The sequence below is a fragment of the Rana temporaria genome, chromosome 3 (assembly GCF_905171775.1).
Source record: "Rana temporaria chromosome 3, aRanTem1.1, whole genome shotgun sequence".
NCBI classification, from domain to species: domain Eukaryota; kingdom Metazoa; phylum Chordata; class Amphibia; order Anura; family Ranidae; genus Rana; species Rana temporaria.
Window position 1 is genome coordinate 465,351,682 of NC_053491.1, and position 15,104 is coordinate 465,366,785.

Sequence of the window (15,104 nt, forward strand, 5' to 3'; positions counted from 1 at the left end):
GGGTTTTCATGAGCTGTATGCCAAAATCATCAATATTAAAACAATAAAAAGGATTGAACTACTTCAGTTGTGTGTAATGAATCTAAAATATATGAAAGTCTAATGTTTATCAGTACATTACAGAAAATAAAGAACTTTATCACAATATGCTAATTTTTTGAGAATGACCTGTATATATATAATACACACACACTATATTCTCAAAAGTCTTGGGACGCCTGCCTTTACACGCACATGAACTTTAAACCACTTAAGACCCGGACCAAAATGCAGGTAAAGGACCCGGCCAGTTTTTGCGATTCGGCACTGCGTCGCTTTAACTGACAATTGCGCGGTCGTGCGACGTGGCTCCCAAACAAAATTGGCGTCCTTTTTTTCCCACAAATATAGAGCTTTCTTTTAGTGGTATTTGATCACCTCTGCGGTTTTTATTTTTTTGCGCTATAAACAAAAATAGAGCGACAATTTTGAAAAAAATGCAATATTTTTTACTTTTTGCTATAATAAATATCCCCCAAAAATATATAAAAAAAACATTTTTTTTCCCTCAGTTTAGGCCGATACGTATTCTTCTACATTTTTTTGGTAAAAAAAATCACAATAAGCGTTTATCGATTGGTTTGCGCAAAATTTATAGGGCCAGATTCAGAAAGGACTTACGACGACGTATCTCCAGATACGCCGTCGTAAGTCCAAATGCGCGCCGTCGTATCTATACGCGTATTCTTAAAACTAGATACGCCTAAAATTTACCAAGATACGACCGACGTAAGTCTCCTACGCCGTCGTATCTTGGGTGCATATTTACGCTGGCCGCAAGGGGCGCTTCCGTAGATTTACGCGTCGAATATGCAAATGACCTAGATACGCCGATTCACGAATGTACTTGCGCCTGTCGGATTTAGCTACGCCGTTTACGTAAGGCTTACGTCCAGTGTAAGTTTACCCCTCATAAAGCAGGGGTAAGTCATGTTAAGGTATGGGCGTCGGAACAGCGTCGTATTTTACGTCGTTTGCGTAAGTCGTAAGTCGGCACACTGATGGACACATTTTGTTGTGTCCATCAGAGTGCCCCTTAACATAAAAGGTGCCCATCAGAGTGTCCCTTAATATAAAATGTGCCCATCAGAGTGTCCCTTAATATAAAATGTGCCCATCAGAGTGTCCCTTAATATAAAATGTGCACATTTTATGTTAAGGAGCATGCTGTTGGACATATTTTATGTTAAGGGACACTCTGATGGGCAAATTTTATGTTAGGGGGGACTCTGATGGGCACAACAAAACGTGCCCTTTAACATAAAATCTGCCCATCAGAGTGCCCCTTAATACAAAATGTGCCCCTCTGTGTTGCTCTTAAAATAAAATATGCCCATCAGCATGCCCCTTAACATAAAATAAGGGAACGCTGTTTGACATATTTTATGTTAAGGGGCACTCTAATGGGCAAATTTTATGTTAAGGGGCAAGTTTTGTTGTGCCCATCAGGACACCTGATGTAAAGGGGCACTGTGATAGGGACACATTTTATGTCACACCGTATTTGCGCAGCGTTTTTTCAAACGCAATTTTTGGGGGAAAAAAACACTTGAATGAATAAAAAAAAAAAACTAAACAGTAAAGTTAGCCAATTTATTTTGTATATTGTGAAAGATGATGTTACAGAGCAAGAATCGTGATCTTCTGAGCAAAAAAATTGTGATTCTCATTTTAGCCAGAATGGTGCAGCTCTAATATATATATATATATATATATAAAATTTTAAAGAGGATTCCTAGAGGACTATGGTTTAGCTAAAAAAGAAAAGAACACATCACTACAGTAGCAGTCGCCTTTCAGGCAGGCTATCTCTGATTATAGATCAGACAGGGAAAGGAATTATTGGTCTGAACTCTTTGCAACAGCAGAACATAAAAGAAAAATGGGAAAATGTTCAAAAGAACCAAAGGGCTCCACCTAGTGGCGAGAAATGAGCATGCATAATATTTAAATGGAATATTACGTTAAAGTGACTATTAACCTTATTGGCTAAATACTGTAGCCCTTCCTAACTGTTAACTGCATAACCCCGCTGTCGGCACTCTGTGATCCCCGCCTCAGTGGAAGATGGGACTTGTAGTGTTTACAGTAGCTGCTTGCACTTATGGAAAGGTATAATGAAGAAGCATATGTTGCTGCTAAAACTACCCAAAGGTTTTGTATATGTTATTTTGCCTTTGGGACAACATGAAAAGGACCTTCTCCCTGCTGTACGGTTAAAAATTTTCCCCCCTATGGTAGTACCCAGCAGCCTATGACGCTTTTTACAATACCTTGCTTTTGCTAATCAAAATGTTATGTGCTTTTAGGGCTGGGCGATTTTAGGGAAAAAAAATAAAATCTGCGATTTAAAAAAAAAAACTCAAATCGTTTTTTTTTTCCCCATGAACACCATGCCGGTCCTTAGTTTTTAGGCGAGGCCGCGGCTTCGGCCTAGTCCGCCGCGATCCTAGGAAAAGGTTGCGGCCTCGCCTAAAAAACCCTGCCCGCAGCTCGCCGCGATCCTGGGAAAAGGCCGCGAGCGGCGTCCAGCCTCGCAGCCTTTTCTCAGGATCGCGGCGAGCTGCGGGCAGGATTTTTAGGCGAGGCTTCGGCCTAGTCCGCCGCGATCCTGGGAAAAGCCTGTGGACTAGGCCTAAGCTGCGGCCTCGCCTAAAAAATCCTGCAATCCTGGGAAAAGGGCGCGAGCGGCCTTTTCCCAGGATCGCGGCGAGAGCTGCGGGCAGGATTTTTTAGGCGAGGCCCCGGCTTCGGCCTAGTCCGCCGCGATCCTGGGAAAAGCCTGTGGACTCGGGGCGAAGCTGCGGGCTCACTGAAAAAAAATCCTGCTCGCTGCGATCCTGGGAAAAGGCCGCGAGTGGCGTCCAGTCTCGCGGCCTTTTCCCAGGATCGCGGCGAGCTGCGGGCAGGATTTTTAGGCGAGGCCCCCGGCTTACGCCTAGTCCGCCGCGATCCTGGAAAAAAGCCTGTGGACTAGGCCGAAGCTGCGGCCTCTTCTAAAAAATCCTGCTTGCTGCGATCCTGGGAAAAGGGCACGAGCGGCATCCAGCCTCGCAGCCTTTTCTCAGGATCGCGGCGAGCTGCGAGCAGGATTTTTAGGCGAGGCTTCGGCCTACTCCGCTGCGATCCTGGGAAAAGCCTGTGGACTAGGCCGAAGCTGCGGCCTCGCCTAAAAAATCCTGCTCCCTGCGATCCTGGGAAAAGGGCGCGAGCGGCCTTTTCCCAGGATCGCAGGGAGCAGGATTTTTTAGGCAAGGCCCCGGCTTCGGCCTAGTCCGCTGCGATCCTGGGAAAAGCCTGTGGACTAGGCCGAAGCTGCGGCCTCGTCTAACAAATCCTGCTCGCTGCGATCCTTGGAAAAGGGCGCGAGCGGCCTTTTCCCCAGGATTGCAGCGAGCTGCGGGCAGGATTTTTAGGCGAGGCCGCGGCTTCGGCCTAGTCCGTGGAGCGCCAACTTATGGAAAAGAAAATCTAAAAAAAATCGATTGCCCTCGCAACTCGATTCAAGATTCAAGTCGATTTTTTTCCCAGCCCTATGTGCTTTACATAAAAGTGACAATATTCGGTGCTTATATGCTAATGTTGGGTTCTTTCAATGATAATAGGTTCACTTGCTGAGGTGGAATTGGAAAAATTTGTTTGTGAAGCTCGGCTGATCTCAGAAAGGTTCAGGAACTGAGTATTTCCACACGGCTCCGAACCGCTCCGCGTGTCACCAGCGCCCCCGCACCTGTGGCCAAATGCGGTACTGCACACCCCATTAGCTTTAATTCTGCTTGTGTTGCAAGACAACACTAGTGCCAAGGGCAAGGATGCATAACTGCACCCCTTCAGTGCTGCTAAGTGTCACAGAGCTGCAGCCACCAGTCTCAGAATTTACAGGCTGATTCTCCTGTCCTAAGGACGGGAGAAATCAGTCTGTTTTTTCACTGTCACTTAGATAATGGGAGGTTTGCGCCCCCCCCAGCTGGTGGAGTCCTTCCTGAATTCGCTCCCCCCCCCGCCAATGAGGATGCAGGGGGAGGGAGCAGATCGGCAGCCGTGGCTATGCCAGCGGCTCTCGTATTATGCAGTGTCATCGAGCAGAGGGAGGGGGAGAAATCCCCTGTAGCAGGAGCTGTCAGGATGCTCTGCCTCTTAGGAGAGCCTGTGTCCACCCGGCGATGGCCTGAGCAAGATGCGGGGCACCCGCTACAGATAGAAACAAAAATTAGTTTTAATTGGGGGGGCACAGCATAATGTTGGGGGGGGGTCAGGCCCCCCCCTGGCCCCCCCTTAGTGACGCCACTGCTGCTAATGCATGTAGTAGAAGGGGTGTACCACCCTGTGCCCATTCTCGGGCCCCTTTGCACTGGTTGTCCATGGTTGCCATGGAGTGTTCACTACACGTTTTGGCCAATTGCTTGCTTTCTAGCAAATAGAAGGTATAGAAGCATATGTGACATAGCTGTCAGAGTAGACATGAATCTGGTTGCTAGCCACCGACCTGGAGATTGCATGTGGCGAAGAGGCGCCCTCCTTAGCGCTGTGCCCTGGGCGGTTGATACTCTTGCCCACCCCTTGTCCCAGCCCCGGCTGCAATATATTACATTTTTGGCTTTGGGTTTAATACTGCTTTACTCTGTGAATGACTCCTTTACTGGATATCTGTAGAGCATGTTCAATGACCCTCTTCTGTGTTTTTTTTTTGTTCTCCAGGTTTCAGGATGCAGAGGGTTACGTCTTATATCCACAAATTGGAGACCGATTGGATTTACTTTGCCCACGTTCCGAACCTCGTGGACCTTTCTCCTCATCCCCCTATGAATACTACAAGCTTTATCTGGTGGGAACAGAGGAAGAGGTAGTTACCTGCTCTGTCCTCCGGACGCCGAACCTCCTCCTCACCTGTGACCGGCCGGGACAAGACCTTCGCTTCACCATCAAGTTCCAAGAGTACAGTCCCAACTTGTGGGGCCACGAGTTCAAGTCCCATAGAGATTACTACATTATAGGTAAGGAGCCACTTTATCACGTTATCTTCATAGCACTGCTGCTAACCCACCATGAGTAAGGCGAGGTACAACACCCAATCACAACCCACCATGAGTAAGGCGAGGTACAACACCCAATCACAACCCACCATGAGTAAGGCGAGGTACAACACCCAATCACAAACCACCATGAGTAAGGCGAGGTACAACACCCAATCACAACCCACCATGAGTAAGGTGAGGTACAACACCCAATCACAACCCACCATGAGTAAGGCGAGGTACAACACCCAATCACAACCCACCATGAGTAAGGCGAGGTACAACACCCAATCACAACCCACCATGAGTAAGGCGAGGTACAACACCCAATCACAACCCACCATGAGTAAGGCGAGGTACAACACCCAATCACAACCCACCCATGAGTAAGGCGAGGTACAACACCCAATCACAACCCACCATGAGTAAGGCGAGGTACAACACCCAATCACAACCCACCATGAGTAAGGCGAGGTACAACACCCAATCACAACCCACCCATGAGTAAGGCGAGGTACAACACCCAATCACAACCCACCATGAGTAAGGCGAGGTACAACACCCAATCACAACCCACCATGAGTAAGGCGAGGTACAACACCCAATCACAACCCACCATGAGTAAGGCGAGGTACAACACCCAATCACAACCCACCATGAGTAAGGCGAGGTACAACACCCAATCACAACCCACCATGAGTAAGGCGAGGTACAACACCCAATCACAACCCACCATGAGTAAGGCGGGGTACAACACCCAATCACAACCCACCATGAGTAAGGCGAGGTACAACACCCAATCACAAACCACCATAAATAAGGTGAGGTACAACACCCAATCACAACCCACCATGAGTAAGGCGAGGTACAACACCCAATCACAACCCACCATGAGTAAGGCAAGGTACAACACCCAATCACAACCCACCATGAGTAAGGCGAGATACAACACCCAATCATAACCCACCATGAGTAAGGCGAGGTACAACACCCAATCACAACCCACCATGAGTAAGGCGGGGTACAACACCCAATCACAACCCACCATGAGTAAGGCGAGGTACAACACCCAATCACAACCCACCATGAGTAAGGCGGGGTACAACACCCAATCACAACCCACCATGAGTAAGGCGAGGTACAACACCCAATCACAACCCACCATGAGTAAGGCAAGATACAACACCCAATCACAACCCACCATGAGTAAGGCGGGGTACAACACCCAATCACAACCCACCCATGAGTAAGGCGAGGTACAACACCCAATCACAAGCTTTATTTTCCTGGTTTGGCTTCTGCAGTCTGCACCTTGTCTTCCTTCTATGAATAGTTCACCAAAAAGTTTAGTCATAGATGGGGCAGGGTAGGTCCGGCCATCCCATGACTTCTTATCTGTTATCGATGCTCCAAAAGTGAGACGTACCTTCAATAATTCCCAACTCCGTTCCTGTCTTCCTGGGAGTTCTGGCTGTTCCCCCCTGTTGTATGTTCTATCAATTCCGGTTATATGAATCATAACATTAATAAACATTCACCAGGGATGGTGATAACCCCCAGGGCCGCCATCAGGAATTATGGGGCCCCTTACACAGCTTCAGGCATGGGGGGGGGGTGTGCTGCCGCCTCAAATTGAGAAGCGGAGGGGGGGGGGGGGGTGCCGTTGCTAATTGAGAAAATTGAGAAGCTTGGGGGGGGGCACGGATTGGGGGGTTGCCCTGGGGACCTCTGGGCCCCTTACAAAATATATATATATATATAAAAAAGGGGCGGGGACCCCTGGGCCCTTTAATAAAACCAAAAAATATATATATAAAAAAAAAATAGTGGGGGGGGGTGCCATCCAGGCCCCTGGGGACCTCTGGGCCCTTTAATAAAAACAAAACAAAAATATATATAAAAAAATAAATAAACATTTTATATATATAAAAAAGGGGCGGTTGCCAGCCGGGGCCCTGGGAACCTCTGGGCCCCTTACAGGTGTACTGCCTGTACCCCCCTGATGAAAATAAATAAATAAACTAATAAAAAAATAATAATATATATAAAAAGGGGGGTAGCCATCCGGGGCCCTGGGGACCTCCAGGCCCCTAGGCCCTTTAATAATAAAAAATAAAATAATAATTAAAAAAACATTTTTTATAAAAGAAAAAAGCCCCCCTTTTTTTATTTTATAAAAAATGTTTTTTTAATTATTATTTTTCTTTATTTTGCCATCTGGGGACCTCTGGGCCCTTTAATAAAAACAAAAAATTAAATAAATAAATATATATATATATATATATATATATATATATAAAAACATTTTTTTACTTTTTTATAAAAAATAAAAAAAATGGGGGGGTTGCCATCCGGGCCCCTGGGGACCTCTGGGCCCTTTAATAAAAACAAAACAAAAATATATATATATATATATAAAAATAAATATAACATTTTATTAAAAAAAACAGAATAAAAAAAAAATATATAACATTTTATAAAAAAAAAAACAGGGAGGGTTGCCATCCGGGGCCCTGGGGACCTCTGGGCCCCTTACAGGTGTACTGCCTGTGCCCCCCTGATGGTGGCCCTGATAACCCCCTCATAATGGGCCCAGAAGGTCTGCAGACCAGGAACTCAACACAGGGATGGCGGGAACCCCTCATAATGGCCACAGCAGGTTTGTAGACCCGGGAACTTGACACGCGGATGGTGGGAACCCCTCATAATGGCCACAGCAGGTGTAGGGGTCTTGGAATTAAACACAGGCATGGTGCTAACCCCTATAATGGGCCCAGCAGTTTCTTTTAAAAAATTGTTTTTTGTTTGTAGCGCAAAAAATAAAAACCGCAGAGGTGATTAAATACCACCAAAAGAAAGCCTTATTTGTGGGGAAAAAAGGATATACATTTTATTTGGGTACAGCATCGCACGACCGCACAATTTTTAGTTAAAATAATGCAGTGGCGTATTGCAAAAAATGGCCTGGTTAGGAAGGGGGGGGGGGGTAAATCTTTCAGAGGTCAAGTGGTTAATGGAGTTTATTGATATTCTGTATTCCAAAGGGTGTTTTTATTTTTTATTTTTGTTGAACATGTAACCAGAAGCTCCTCCTGCCTATGTTTCCCTGCAGACAGGCTGGAAGAGAGCTGGGTCATGTGACAGCTGTATACAGTGGTTTACGAGTAACGCGGTTAACAAGCGTTTTGAAAGACGAGCAACTTTTTTTTTTTTATTCTGACTTAGGTTGCGAGTGTTTTCTCGCAAAATTAGCAGAATGCAAGATAATGGGGTGTGCAGTACCGCATTTGACCAGAGGTGCGGGGGCGCCGGTGACACTGGAAACGGTTCGGAGCCGTTGGGAAATACCCAAGATGAGATCAACCGAGCTGTTCCCGAGTATTTACGAGGCTCTCCGGCGCCGCCCCCCCACCTCTGGCCACATGCGGTATTGCATGCCATAGAAGTCAATGCGGAACGAATTATCTTTCTTTGTGTCCATTGACTTCTATGGGGAAACTCGCTTTGATATGCGAGTGCTTTGGATTACAAGCATTCTCCTGGAACAGATTATGCTCATAATCCAAGGTTACATATAACATTTTTTTTTTATTATTATTAATATAATTACAGTGCCATCCAGTGGCGGTTCGTCCATAGAGGGCGCTGGAGCGCCTCCCCCTCCTGGCTCTCACCGCCACTTAGTCTAATAACATAGATTCATGCATTGCACGAATCTATGTTATTGTCCCGCTGCCGCCCACTATTCAGATGGCCGGATGTTGAGTGCCGGCCACCTGAATAACGGCAGCTGGTTGGCTGTACGGAAGTGCCTATCAGAGCCAGCGGCCTCGTGTCCCCGGAAGCTTATCCTCGGAACGCACGGTATGTCTGTCTCAGCCAATCAGGTTGGCCGGTTCTGGCTACCGGTACCCTGATTGGCTGAAGCGTCATCGAGGGCGGGAGAAGACATCGAGGCGAGGACGTGGATGGCTGACTCCAGTAAAGGTAAGTGACAGTGACATCAATGGGGACAATTGGCACAGCGGCAACAATTAAAGGGCACAGTGACCAGTCTGATGACAATAGGCACAGTGGGGACAATTGGCACAGCGGCATGAATGGGCATAGTGGCGACAATTAAAGGGCACAGTGACATCAATGGGCACAGTGGCGACAATTAAAGGGCACAGTGGTGACAATTGGCACAGTGGCGACAATTGATGGCACAGTGGCTGTGTTTGATGTCATGGCACAGTGGCTGCGTTTGATGGCATGGCATAGTGGTGACAATTGATGGCACAGTGGCTGCGTTTGATGGCATGGCAGAGTGGTGACAATTGATGGCACAGTGGCTGCATTTGATGGCATGGCATAGTGACTGCATTTGATGGCATGGCACAGTGGCGACAATTGATGGCACAGTGGCTGTGTTTGATGGCATGGCACAGTGGCTGCGTTTGATGGCATGGCACAGTGGCTGCGTTTAATGGCATGGCATAGTGACTGCATTTGATGGCATGGAACAGTGGTGACAATTGATGGCACAGTGGCTGCGTTTGATGGCATGGCAGAGTGGTGACAATTGATGGCACAGTGGCTGCATTTGATGGCATGGAACAGTGGTGACAATTGATGGCACAGTGGCTGCGTTTGATGGCATGGCAGAGTGGTGACAATTCATGGCACAGTGGCTGCGTTTGATGGCATAGTGACTGCATTTGATGGCATGGCACAGTGGTGACAATTGATGGCACAGTGGCTGTGTTTGATGGCATGGCACAGTGGCTGTGTTTGATGGCATGGCACAGTGGCTGCGTTTGATGGCATGGCATAGTGACTGCATTTGATGGCATGGAACCGTGGTGCGAATTGATGGCACAGTGGCTGCGTTTGATGGCATGGCAGAGTGGTGACAATTGATGGCACAGTGGCTGCATTTGATGGGCACAGTGAGGCTGCAATTTTTTTTCCGTTTGCGCCCCCCCAAAAATTTTGAGCACCAGCCGCCACTGGTCTACATTCAGAAATTGAAGAGCCAATGTAAACTAAACAGTGTGTAGTTAGTATCACTTTATGACTCCAGATAGTTGGCTTCCCTGGTGGGCATTGAACCCTGGATTGGGCGCTGTGTGGCCACAATGTGTGGCCACCCGCTGTATTGCTCTCTGTAACATAAAGAAAGTCAGTAACCACTATACAAGAACACTTTTCCTGTTTTCATACAGAAAGCCCCGGGTAATCTTCAGCGATTAACTTTGTAAAATGGCATAACGTGACTTTGTGTTTTCCATCGAAAAAATAATCTCAGGCAAGTTAATCTTATAGACTAAAGAAAAGAAGAAATCCTGGGATTTGCTGAGAGATCAGGGCTAGCGCTGCCGCTGTGCAGGTCATCTAAGTCCTCAATGACTTTAAAGCGGACCTGTCATATGGCAGCATCCCAGAACGGGCGACGTAGCGTGCAGCATGGCGATCGTGGCCGCGCCGCATTGCTAGGACATGGCGCGACCCCGATCTCTGTAAAGAGCCGCGGCTTTTTAACCATGTGATCGGCTGTGTCCAATCACAGCTAGTCACATGTAAACACGGAGATGTCAGTAATCGTCTCTCCTCGTCTCGCACTGCCAGAGTGTGTGGTGGGGAAAGCCGATCAGTGGCATCTCCTCGCAGAGAACATCTAGATATGTAATCAGGGCATTGATCATTAGTGCCCTGATTACAATAAAGCTCCCACAGTGCAAGCAATGAGTGCCCACCAGTGAGTGCCCACCAGTGCCAGCAGTGAGTGCCCACTAGTGCCAGCAATGAGTGTCCATCAGTGCCCACTAGTGCCAGCAATCAGTGCCCACAAGTGCCACCAATCAGTGCCCATTAGTGATGCCAGTCAGTGCTGGCTATCAGTGCTGCCCATCAATGCCCATCACTGCTGCCCATCAATTCTTATCTGTGCCCACCAGTGCCACCCATCAGTGCTCATCAGTGCCACATATCAGTTCCACCTGTCAGTGCCCATAAGTGCGGCATATGCTTGCCTCCTCATCAGTGCCGCCTTATCGGTGCCCATTAGTGATGCCAGTCAGTGTTGGCTATAACTGCTGCCCATCAATGCCAATCACTGCTGCCCATCAATTTTCATCAGTGCCACCTATCAGTGCCACCTATCACTGCCCTTCAGTGCCACCCATCAGTGCCACATATCGGTTCCACCTGTCAGTACCCATAAGTGCGGCATATTTGTGCCTCCTGATCAGTGCCCATAAGTGCCGCCTCATTAGTGCCCATTAGAGATGCCAGTCAGTGCTGCCCATCCATACCCATCACTGCTGCCCACCAATGCCCGTCAGTACGGCCTATCAGGGCCCTTCAGTGCCCACCAGTGCCACCCATCAGTGCTTATCAGTGCCACATATCAGTTCCACCTGTCAGTACCCATAAGTGCGGAATATTCTTGCCTCCTGATCAGTGCCCATAAGTGCCACCTCAACAGTGCCCATTAGTGATGCCAGTCAGTGCTGCCCATCAATGCCCATCAGTGCCGCCCGTCAGTGCTGCCTATCAGTGCCCTTCAGTGCCACCTATAAGTGCCCACCCATCAGTGCTTATCAGTGCCACCTGTCAGTGCCCATAAGTGTGGCATATTCGTGCCTCCTCATCATTGCCCATAAGTGCCGCCTCATCAGTGCCCATTAGTGAAGGAGAACAATTACTTATTTACTTTAACAGAAACTAAGAAAAACATTTTTTTTTTTCAAATTTTTTGGTCTTTTTTATACATTTTTTAGGAAAAAATACAAGACCCAGAAGTGATTAAATACCAAAAGAAAGCTCTATATGTGTGAAGAAAACGATAAAAATGTCACCTGGTTACAGTGCAGCATGACCGCGCAATTGTCATTCAAAGTGTGACAGCGCTGAAAAATTGGCATGGGCAGGAAGGGGGTGAAAGTGCCCGGTATTGAAGGGGTTAAAGATGGCAGCTTCCTTGGCTGAAAATGATAGGGGGGGGGGGGGTTACTTACACTTTAAACAAAGCTGCTCGGCTTGAATAAGAATGAGAATATTCCGTCTTAAAGGTTAGGTCCGCCCTTTTGCAAAAAAATAAAAAAAGTAATAAATGCAGCAACATGAATCTCCTGATCAAGGTGTTGATTTATGCGATGAAGCCCGCAGAGCATCGCACCTGCGATCAGTGCGTCACACTACAATGCACAGCACTTTCCAATCCTTTTCCCCAGAAGCGGATCAGTCTGGATAACAGGAGGGTAATGCACGGCGGCATACTTTATGTTACAAACACTCTAAACATGGAGGACGTAACATGAAACATGATGGCAAACTCCTCCTAGCTGCCATAGGCACCATTGCCCACCTTGTACCTTCACTTTGAGACAGAGTCAATGTTTAGTGGAATTCTGACCCATTAACTTGGCAATTTCAGGCAACGTCCCCCCCAGCTCCTGAGTGTGCATAACAGGGGTAAGTAACAGAGCTATTGTATTGTTTACATTCCTTTTTACTACAGAGTTCTGTTGTGTGCAACAAAGAGCTGGGAGACACATGTCGGGTCAGGGAGGGAAGAGGTAAGCCACTGCCAGCTGACCTTCTACCAGTGACCCTCAAGCTTGCCAGCTGACCTACCAGTGACCCTCAAGCTTGCCAGCTGACCTTCTACCCGTGACTCTCAAGCTTGCCAGCTGACCTTCTACCTGTGACTCTCAAGCTTGCCAGCTGACCTTCTACCCGTGACTCTCAAGCGTGCCAGCTGACCTTCTACCCGTGACTCACAAGCGTGCCAGCTGACCTTCTACCCGTGACTCTCAAGCTTGTCAGCTGACCCTCTATCTGTGACTCTCAAGCTTGCCCACTGACCTTCTGCCCGTGACTCTCAAGCTTATCAGATGACTTTCTACCTGTGACCCTCAAGCTTGCCAGCTGACCTTCTGCCCGTGACTCTCAAGCTTGCCAGCTGACCTTCTACCCGTGACTCTCAAGCTTGCCAGCTGACCTTTTACCCGTGACCCTCACGCTTGCCAGCTGACCTTCTACCCGTGACCCTCACGCTTGCCAGCTGACCTTCTACCCGTGACTCTCAAGCTTGCCAGATGACCTTCTACCTGTGACTCTCAAGCTTGCCAGCTGACCTTCTACCTGTGACTCTCAAGCTTGCCAGCTGACCTTCTACCTGTGACTCTCAAGCTTGCCAGCTGACCTTCTACCCGTGACCCTCAAGCTTGCCAGCTGACCTTCTACCCATGACTCTCAAGCTTTCCAGCTGACCTTCTACCTGTGACCCTCAAGCTGTCCATCTGACCTTCTACCCCTGACTCTCAAGTTTTTCAGATGACTTTCTACCTGTGACCATCAAGCTTGCCAGCTGACCTTCTACCCGTAACTCTTAAGCTTTCCAGCTGACCTTCTACCCGTGACTCTCAAGCTTGCCAGCTGCCCTTCTACTTGTGACTCTCAAGCTTGCCAGCTGACCTTCTACCCGTGACTCTGAAGCTTGCCAGCTGACCTTCTACCCGTGACTCTCAAGCTTGCCAGCTGACCTTCTACCCGTGACTCTGAAGCTTGCTAGCTGACCTTCTACCCGTGACTCTGAAGCTTGCTAGCTGACCTTCTACCCGTGACTCTGAAGATTGCTAGCTGACCTTCTACCCGTGACTCTCAAGCTTGCCAGCTGACCTTCTACCCGTGACTCTGAAGCTTGCTAGCTGACCTTCTACCCGTGACTCTCAAGCTTTCCAGCTGACCTTCTACCCGTGACCCTCAAGCTTGCCAGCTGACCATCTACATGTGACTCTTAAGCCTTCCAGCTGACCTTCTACCCGTGACCCTCAAGCTTGCCAGCTGACCATCTACATGTGACTCTCAAGCTTTCCAGCTGACCTTCTACCTGTGACCCTCAAGCTGTCCATCTGACCTTCTACACATGACTCTCAAGTTTGTCAGATGACTTTCTACCTGTGACCCTCAAGCTTGCCAGCTGACCTTCTACCCGTGACTCTTAAGCTTGCCAGCTGACCTTCTACCCGTGACTCTCAAGCTTGCCAGCTGACCTTCTACCCGTGACCCTCAAGCTTTCCAGCTGACCTTCTACCCGTGACTCTTAAGCTTGCCAGCTGACCTTCTACCCGTGACTCTCAAGCTTTCCAGCTGACCTTCTACCCGTGACTCTCAAGCTTTCCAGATGACCTTCTACCCGTAACTCTCAAGCTTTCTAGCTGACCTTCTACCCGTAACTCTCAAGCTTTCTAGCTGACCTTCTACCCGTGACTCTCAAGCTTGCCAGCTGACCTTCTACCCGTGACCCTCAAGCTTGCCAGCTGACCTTCTACCCGTGACCCTCAAGCTTGCCAGCTGACCTTCTACCCGTGACTCTGAAGCTTGCTAGCTGACCTTCTACCCGTGACCCTCAAGCTTGCGAGCTGACCATCTACATGTGACTCTTAAGCTTTCCAGCTGACCTTCTACCCGTGACCCTCAAGCTTGCCAGCTGACCATCTACATGTGACCCTCAAGCTGTCCAGCTGACCTTCTACCCCTGACCCTCAAGCTGTCCAGCTGACCTTCTACCCGTGACTCTGAAGCTTGCTAGCTGACCTTCTACCTGTGACTCTGAAGCTTGCTAGCTGACCTTCTACCCGTGACTCTGAAGCTTGCTAGCTGACCTTCTACCCGTGACCCTCAAGCTTGCGAGCTGACCATCTACATGTGACTCTTAAGCTTTCCAGCTGACCTTCTACCCGTGACCCTCAAGCTTGCCAGCTGACCATCTACATGTGACCCTCAAGCTGTCCAGCTGACCTTCTACCCCTGACCCTCAAGCTGTCCAGCTGACCTTCTACCCGTGACTCTGAAGCTTGCTAGCTGACCTTCTACCTGTGACTCTGAAGCTTGCTAGCTGACCTTCTACCCGTGACTCTGAAGCTTGCTAGCTGACCTTCTACCCGTGACCCTCAAGCTTGCGAGCTGACCATCTACATGTGACTCTTAAGCTTTCCAGCTGACCTTCTACCCGTGACCCTCAAGCTTGCCAGCTGACCATCTACATGTGACCCTCAAGCT

The 15,104-nt window shown here is 48.4% G+C and overlaps 1 protein-coding gene across 1 annotated transcript in view; it reads left to right on the top strand.

The window, feature by feature from the left end:
• Positions 1–15,104, top strand: part of EFNB3 (ephrin B3) — a 122,874-nt gene that overhangs the window by 70,238 nt on the left and 37,532 nt on the right. The window contains exon 2 of the mRNA XM_040346831.1: positions 4,738–5,033. Within this exon, the coding sequence (XP_040202765.1) occupies positions 4,738–5,033 (296 nt within the window). The remainder of the gene's footprint in view (positions 1–4,737; positions 5,034–15,104) is intronic.